Here is an 8,961-nt window from a genome sequence, read left to right as displayed (position 1 = left end):
GGTTTCTCACTGAGGGAGGGCGAGAATGATCGGTTTCTCAGAGGGAGGGCGAGAATGATCGGTTTCTCACGGAGGGAGGGCGAGAATGATCGGTTTCTCACTGAGGGAGGGCGAGAATGATCAGTTTCTCACTGAGGGAGGGCGAGAATGATCGGTTTCTCAGAGGGAGGGCGAGAATGATCGGTTTCTCAGAGGGAGGGCGAGAATGATCGGTTTCTCACTGAAGGAGGGCGAGAATGATCGGTTTCTCACTGAGGGAGGGCGAGAATGATCGGTTTCTCACGGAGGGAGGGCGAGAATGATCGGTTTCTCACTGAGGGAGGGCGAGAATGATCGGTTTCTCACTGAGGGAGGGCGAGAATGATCGGTTTCTCACTGAGGGAGGGCGAGAATGATCGGTTTCTCACTGAGGGAGGGCGAGAATGTTCGGTTTCTCACGGAGGGAGGGCGAGAATGATCGGTTTCTCACTGAGGGAGGGCGAGAATGATCGGTTTCTCACTGAGGGAGGGCGAGAATGATCGGTTTCTCACTGAGGGAGGGTGAGAATGATCGGTTTCTCACTGAGGGAGGGCGAGAATGGTCGGTTTCTCACTGAGGGAGGGCGAGAATGATCGGTTTCTCACTGAGGGAGGGCGAGAATGATCGGTTTCTCACTGAGGGAGGGCGACAATGATCGGTTTCTCACTGAGGGCGAGAATGATCGGTTTCTCACTGAGGGAGGGCGAGAATGATCGGTTTCTCAGAGGGAGGGCGAGAATGATCGGTTTCTCAGAGGGAGGGCGAGAATGATCGGTTTCTCAGAGGGAGGGCGAGAATGATCGGTTTCTCAGAGGGAGGGCGAGAATGTTCCGTTTCTCACGGAGGGAGGGCGAGAATGATCGGTTTCTCAGAGGGAGGGCGAGAATGATCGGTTTCTCACTGAAGGAGGGCGAGAATGATCGGTTTCTCACTGAGGGAGGGCGAGAATGATCGGTTTCTCACTGAGGGAGGGCGAGAATGTTCCGTTTCTCACTGAGGGAGGGCGAGAATGATCGGTTTCTCAGAGGGAGGGCGAGAATGATCGGTTTCTCACTGAGGGAGGGCGAGAATGATCGGTTTCTCACTGAGGGAGGGCGAGAATGTTCCGTTTCTCACTGAGGGAGGGCGAGAATGATCGGTTTCTCACTGAGGGAGGGCGAGAATGATCGGTTTCTCACTGAGGGAGGGCGAGAATGATCGGTTTCTCACTGAGGGAGGGCGAGAATGATCGGTTTCTCACGGAGGGAGGGCGAGAATGTTCCGTTTCTCACTGAGGGAGGGCGAGAATGATCGGTTTCTCACTGAGGGAGGGCGAGAATGATCGGTTTCTCAGAGGGAGGGCGAGAATGATCGGTTTCTCACTGAGGGAGGGCGAGAATGATCGGTTTCTCACTGAGGGAGGGCGAGAATGATCGGTTTCTCACTGAGGGAGGGCGAGAATGATCGGTTTCTCACTGAGGGAGGGCGAGAATGATCGGTTTCCCACTGAGGGAGGGCGAGAATGATCGGTTTCTCACTGAGGGAGGGCGAGAATGATCGGTTTCTCACTGAGGGAGGGCGAGAATGATCGGTTTCTCACTGAGGGAGGGCGAGAATGATCGGTTTCTCACTGAGGGAGGGCGAGAATGATCGGTTTCTCACTGAGGGAGGGCGAGAATGATCGGTTTCTCACTGAGGGAGGGCGAGAATGATCGGTTTCTCACTGAGGGAGGGCGAGAATGATCGGTTTCTCAGAGGGAGGGCGAGAATGATCGGTTTCTCACTGAGGGAGGGCGAGAATGATCCGTTTCTCACTGAGGGAGGGCGAGAATGATCGGTTTCTCACTGAGGGAGGGCGAGAATGTTCGGTTTCTCAGAGGGAGGGCGAGAATGATCGGTTTCTCACTGAGGGAGGGCGAGAATGATCGGTTTCTCACTGAGGGAGGGCAAGTCTGATCGGTTTCTCAGAGGGAGGGCGAGAATGATCGGTTTCTCACTGAGGGAGGGCGAGAATGTTCGGTTTCTCAGAGGGAGGGCGAGAATGATCGGTTTCTCACTGAGGGAGGGCGAGAATGTTCCGTTTCTCACTGAGGGAGGGCGAGAATGATCGGTTTCTCACTGAGGGAGGGCGAGAATGATCGGTTTCTCACTGAGGGAGGGCGAGAATGTTCCGTTTCTCAGAGGGAGGGCGAGAATGATCGGTTTCTCACTGAGGGAGGGCGAGAATGATCGGTTTCTCAGAGGGAGGGCGAGAATGATCGGTTTCTCAGAGGGAGGGCGAGAATGATCGGTTTCTCACTGAGGGAGGGCGAGAATGATCGGTTTCTCACTGAGGGAGGGCGAGAATGATCGGTTTCTCAGAGGGAGGGCGAGAATGATCGGTTTCTCACTGAGGGAGGGCGAGAATGATCGGTTTCTCACTGAGGGAGGGCGAGAATGATCGGTTTCTCACTGAGGGAGGGCGAGAATGATCGGTTTCTCACTGAGGGAGGGCGAGAATGATCGGTTTCCCACTGAGGGAGGGCGAGAATGATCGGTTTCTCACTGAGGGAGGGCGAGAATGATCGGTTTCTCACTGAGGGAGGGCGAGAATGATCGGTTTCTCACTGAGGGAGGGCGAGAATGATCGGTTTCTCACTGAGGGAGGGCGAGAATGATCGGTTTCTCACTGAGGGAGGGCGAGAATGATCGGTTTCTCACTGAGGGAGGGCGAGAATGATCGGTTTCTCACTGAGGGAGGGCGAGAATGATCGGTTTCTCAGAGGGAGGGCGAGAATGATCGGTTTCTCACTGAGGGAGGGCGAGAATGATCGGTTTCTCACTGAGGGAGGGCGAGAATGTTCGGTTTCTCAGAGGGAGGGCGAGAATGATCGGTTTCTCACTGAGGGAGGGCGAGAATGATCGGTTTCTCACTGAGGGAGGGCAAGTCTGATCGGTTTCTCAGAGGGAGGGCGAGAATGATCGGTTTCTCACTGAGGGAGGGCGAGAATGTTCGGTTTCTCAGAGGGAGGGCGAGAATGATCGGTTTCTCACTGAGGGAGGGCGAGAATGATCGGTTTCTCAGAGGGAGGGCGAGAATGATCGGTTTCTCACTGAGGGAGGGCGAGAATGATCGGTTTCTCAGAGGGAGGGCGAGAATGATCGGTTTCTCACTGAGGGAGGGCGAGAATGATCGGTTTCTCACTGAGGGAGGGCGAGAATGGTCGGTTTCTCACTGAGGGAGGGCGAGAATGATCGGTTTCTCACTGAGGGAGGGCGAGAATGTTCCGTTTCTCACTGAGGGAGGGCGAGAATGATTGGTTTCTCACTGAGGGAGGGCGAGAATGATCGGTTTCTCACTGAGGGAGGGCGAGAATGATCGGTTTCTCACTGAGGGAGGGCGAGAATGATCGGTTTCTCAGAGGGAGGGCGAGAATGATCGGTTTCTCACTGAGGGAGGGCGAGAATGATCGGTTTCCCACTGAGGGAGGGCGAGAATGATCGGTTTCTCACTGAGGGAGGGCGAGAATGATCGGTTTCTCACTGAGGGAGGGCGAGAATGATCGGTTTCTCACTGAGGGAGGGCGAGAATGATCGGTTTCTCACTGAGGGAGGGCGAGAATGGTCGGTTTCTCACTGAGGGAGGGCGAGAATGATCGGTTTCTCACTGAGGGAGGGCGACAATGATCGGTTTCTCACTGAGGGCGAGAATGATCGGTTTCTCACTGAGGGAGGGCGAGAATGATCGGTTTCTCAGAGGGAGGGCGAGAATGATCGGTTTCTCAGAGGGAGGGCGAGAATGATCGGTTTCTCAGAGGGAGGGCGAGAATGTTCCGTTTCTCACGGAGGGAGGGCGAGAATGATCGGTTTCTCACTGAAGGAGGGCGAGAATGATCGGTTTCTCACTGAGGGAGGGCGAGAATGATCGGTTTCTCACTGAGGGAGGGCGAGAATGTTCCGTTTCTCACTGAGGGAGGGCGAGAATGATCGGTTTCTCACTGAGGGAGGGCGAGAATGTTCCGTTTCTCACTGAGGGAGGGCGAGAATGTTCCGTTTCTCACTGAGGGAGGGCGAGAATGATCGGTTTCTCACTGAGGGAGGGCGAGAATGATCGGTTTCTCAGAGGGAGGGCGAGAATGATCGGTTTCTCACTGAGGGAGGGCGAGAATGATCGGTTTCTCACTGAGGGAGGGCGAGAATGATCGGTTTCTCACTGAGGGAGGGCGAGAATGATCGGTTTCTCACTGAGGGAGGGCGAGAATGATCGGTTTCTCACTGAGGGAGGGCGAGAATGATCGGTTTCTCACTGAGGGAGGGCGAGAATGATCGGTTTCTCACTGAGGGAGGGCGAGAATGATCGGTTTCTCACTGAGGGAGGGCGAGAATGATCGGTTTCTCAGAGGGAGGGCGAGAATGATCGGTTTCTCACTGAGGGAGGGCGAGAATGATCGGTTTCTCACTGAGGGAGGGCGAGAATGATCGGTTTCTCACTGAGGGCGAGAATGATCGGTTTCTCACTGAGGGAGGGCGAGAATGATCGGTTTCTCAGAGGGAGGGCGAGAATGATCGGTTTCTCACTGAGGGAGGGCGAGAATGATCGGTTTCTCAGAGGGAGGGCGAGAATGATCGGTTTCTCACTGAGGGAGGGCGAGAATGATCGGTTTCTCACTGAGGGAGGGCGAGAATGATCGGTTTCTCACTGAGGGAGGGCGAGAATGATCGGTTTCTCACTGAGGGAGGGCGAGTCTGTTCCGTTTCTCACTGAGGGAGGGCGAGAATGATCGGTTTCTCACTGAGGGAGGGCGAGAATGATCGGTTTCTCACTGAGGGAGGGCGAGAATGATCGGTTTCTCAGAGGGAGGGCGAGAATGATCGGTTTCTCAGAGGGAGGGCGAGAATGATCGGTTTCTCACTGAGGGAGGGCGAGAATGATCGGTTTCTCACTGAGGGAGGGCGAGAATGATCGGTTTCCACTGAGGGAGGGCGAGAATGATCGGTTTCTCACTGAGGGAGGGCGAGAATGATCGGTTTCTCACTGAGGGAGGGCGAGAATGATCGGTTTCTCACGGAGGGAGGGCGAGAATGATCGGTTTCTCACTGAGGGAGGGCGAGAATGATCGGTTTCTCACTGAGGGAGGGCGAGAATGATCGGTTTCTCAGAGGGAGGGCGAGAATGATCGGTTTCCCACTGAGGGAGGGCGAGAATGATCGGTTTCTCACTGAGGGAGGGCGAGAATGTTCCGTTTCTCACTGAGGGAGGGCGAGAATGATCGGTTTCTCACTGAGGGAGGGCAAGAATGATCGGTTTCTCACTGAGGGAGGGCGAGAATGATCGGTTTCTCACTGAGGGAGGGCGACAATGTTCCGTTTCTCACTGAGGGAGGGCGACAATGTTCCGTTTCTCACTGAGGGAGGGCGACAATGATCGGTTTCTCACTGAGGGAGGGCGACAATGATCGGTTTCTCACTGAGGGTGAGAATGATCGGTTTCTCACTGAGGGAGGGCGAGAATGATCGGTTTCTCACTGAGGGAGGGCGACAATGATCGGTTTCTCACTGAGGGAGGGCGAGAATGATCGGTTTCTCAGAGGGAGGGCGAGAATGATCGGTTTCTCACTGAGGGAGGGCGACAATGATCGGTTTCCCACTGAGGGAGGGCGAGAATGATCGGTTTCTCACGGAGGGAGGGCGAGAATGATCGGTTTCTCACTGAGGGAGGGCGAGAATGATCGGTTTCTCACGGAGGGAGGGCGAGAATGATCGGTTTCTCACTGAGGGAGGGCGAGAATGATCGGTTTCTCACTGAGGGAGGGCGAGAATGATCGGTTTCTCACTGAGGGAGGGCGAGAATGATCGGTTTCTCACTGAGGGAGGGCGAGAATGTTCCGTTTCTCACTGAGGGAGGGCGAGAATGATCGGTTTCTCACTGAGGGAGGGCAAGAATGATCGGTTTCTCACTGAGGGAGGGCGAGAATGATCGGTTTCTCACTGAGGGAGGGCGACAATGTTCCGTTTCTCACTGAGGGAGGGCGAGAATGATCGGTTTCTCACTGAGGGAGGGCGACAATGATCGGTTTCTCACTGAGGGAGGGCGACAATGATCGGTTTCTCACGGAGGGAGGGCGACAATGATCGGTTTCTCACTGAGGGAGGGTGAGAATGATCGGTTTCTCACTGAGGGAGGGCGAGAATGATCGGTTTCTCACTGAGGGAGGGCGACAATGATCGGTTTCTCACTGAGGGAGGGCGAGAATGATCGGTTTCTCACGGAGGGAGGGCGAGAATGATCGGTTTCTCACTGAGGGAGGGCGAGAATGATCGGTTTCTCACGGAGGGAGGGCGAGAATGATCGGTTTCTCACTGAGGGAGGGCGAGAATGATCGGTTTCTCACTGAGGGCGAGAATGATCGGTTTCTCACTGAGGGAGGGCGACAATGATCGGTTTCTCACTGAGGGAGGGCGAGAATGTTCCGTTTCTCACGGAGGCAGTTGGCAGCAAACACTGATCTCCAACTGGTACAAAATGTCAAGATTCTTTTTTAAAAGCTGCTGGAAAAAAATTAATGAAAGGGACACAAACGGGAGCAAGAGTGCGCCCCTGGTAAACACTGGCTGTAATACAATTTCAGTCCATGCACTTAGCTCTCGTGTCAGATCATTCTCTCGCTCACTTTCTCAGCAACATACAACAAGGCAGTGGCTTTTGCTGAACACAAGCGCAGTGAGGGGAACGGGGCAGGAGAGAGAAACCACAGACAAATATAAAAATATAAATAAGAATCGAGCAGCACGGGAGATACAATGGCAACAGCGACCGAGGGGATCCTCGGACTGGTGACTTCAGGTTAATGATAATGTCACCACCCTGTAGGGCTGCAGCTGCCGTGTGTTGCTGTCAGTTGTTAGCTCACAGGTAGATTCCTCACTACTCATAAACCTGCCGATGATAATGACGCACTGACAGCCCACCGTGGCCAAGAGGACAATAGAAATGGGTAACGGAAAATAAATCAAGAGGACCGGGGATGAAATGGAGTCAATGAAAGGCTGCAATGGAGGAGCACGCCACACAGCTGCAAGCGCTATACTTGGTTCATTCAGGGTCGCGGTGTTGCAAGCTCGCATCAAGAAGCGCAATTCATTGCACCTTAGGCTCTCACGCTAACATCATTCCACCAGTCGCACTCGGTCGCTCAGTTTCCGCTCCCTGGCGGGTTTTTGGCCTGCGTCGCCGGTCTGTCCAGGGTCCGAGTGTCCCATTCTACAGGCGATCCATGCGGAAAGTATCCTCTGTAGCAGGGTCTGTCAGCACCATGTCCGGGTCATTCAGCATGTGCAGACCGTCCAGCGTTAAGGGGTCAATTTTCAGTTCATCGAGAGGAAACTGGGAGTCGGTGTCAAAGGTCACATCTCCAACGCCCGCGAGTGAATTGGTCAGCTCCTTCGACAGACTTGGGGGAGACTCTCCCGTCACTGGGTGGGAAAGACAGCGAGACAGGTCGGGTTAGCACAACACAGCAGCTACACACAGCTATCAGTAGTGAACCCCCAACCCCAGGCAACCCCCGACCCCCAGGAACCTCCAACCCCCGACCCCCAGGAACCCCCAACCCCAGGCAACCCCCGACCCCCAGGAACCTCCAACCCCCTGGCCTCACCCGACCCCCAGGAACCTCCAACCCCCTGGCCTCACCCGACCCCCAGGAACCTCCAACCCCAGGCAACCCCGACCCCCAGGAACCCCCGACCCCAGGCAACCCCCGACCCCCAGGAACCACCAACCCCAGGCAACCCCCGACCCCCAGGAACCTCCAACCCCAGGCAACCCCCGACCCCCAGGAACCTCCAACCCCAGGCAACCCCCGACCCCCAGGAACCTCCAACCCCCTGGCCTCACCCGACCCCCCCACCCCCCCAGGTTTGCCCAACCAAGTTTATTTTTAAAAATGTTGAATTTCTTAGTGAGTGATTTGCGCTGCTTTGAGTTTTTTCTGACACCCCGAAGGGTTGTAGTCGATACGATGTCTTGCTAAACTCACTCCTGGGGTAGAGTCAAGGTAAGGCCACTGATTAAAAAAATATTCATTCCTGGGTTGTGGGCGTCGCCAACAAGGCCGACATTTATTGCCCATCCCTAGTCGTCCTCGAGAAGGTGGTGGTGAGCCGCCTTCTTGAACCGCTGCAGTCCGTGTGGTGAAGGTGCTCCCACAGTGCTGGTAGGGAGAGAGTTCCAGGATTTTGACCCAGCGACGATGAAGGATCGGCGATATATTTCCAAGTCAGGATGGTGTGTGACTTGGAGAGGAACTTGGAGGTGGTGGTGTTCCCATGCGCCTGCTGCCCTTGTCCTTCTAGGTGGTAGAGGTCGCGTGTTTGGGAAATGCTGCTGAAGAAGCCTTGGCGAGTTGCTGCAGTGCATCTTGTAGATGGTGCACACTGCAGCCACGGTACGCCGGTGGTGGAGGGAGTGAATGTTTCAGGTGGTGGATGGGGTGCCAATCAAGCGGGCTGCTTTGCCCTGGATGGTGTCGAGCTTCTTGAGTGTTGTTGGAGCTGCACTCATCCAGGCAAGTGGAGAGTATTCCATCACACTCCTGACTTGTGTCTTGTAGATGGTGGAAAGGCTTTGGGGCGTCAGGAGGTGAGATACTCGCTGCAGAATACCCAGCCTCTGACCTGCTCTTGTAGCCACAGTATTTATGTGGCTGGTCCAGTTAAGTTTCTGGTCAATAGTGACCCCCCAGGATGTTGATGGTGGGGGATTCGGCGATGGTAATGCCATTTTATGTCAAGGGCGGTGGTTAGACTCTCGCTTGTTGGAGAAAATAATTGCCTGGCACATGTGTGGCGCGAATGTTACCTGCCACTTATCAGCCCAAGCCTAAATGTTGTCCAGGTCTTGCTGCATGTGGGCATGGACTGCTTCATTGTCTGAGGAGTTGTGAATGGAGCCGAACTCTGTGCAATCATCAGTGAACATCCCC

The 8,961-nt window shown here is 54.8% G+C and overlaps 1 protein-coding gene across 1 annotated transcript in view; it reads right to left on the bottom strand.

Annotated features, from left to right (window-relative positions):
* Window positions 1–4,324: 4,324 nt before the first annotated feature.
* LOC147107940 (CREB-regulated transcription coactivator 1-like) overlaps window positions 4,325–8,961 on the bottom strand; it is a 113,248-nt gene continuing 108,611 nt past the window's right edge. Inside the window, 1 exon segment of the mRNA XM_086004310.1 lies at window positions 4,325–7,450. Coding sequence (XP_085860436.1) covers window positions 7,239–7,450 — 212 coding nt within the window. The 3' untranslated portion in view covers window positions 4,325–7,238.

The sequence above is a fragment of the Somniosus microcephalus genome, chromosome 13 (genome assembly GCF_052327205.1).
Source record: "Somniosus microcephalus isolate GS21.2 chromosome 13, FLI_Smic_1.0, whole genome shotgun sequence".
Taxonomy (NCBI): Eukaryota; Metazoa; Chordata; class Chondrichthyes; order Squaliformes; family Somniosidae; genus Somniosus; species Somniosus microcephalus.
The sequence above is the reverse complement of the archived record's forward strand: the minus strand, read 5'-3'. Positions and strand labels throughout refer to the sequence as shown.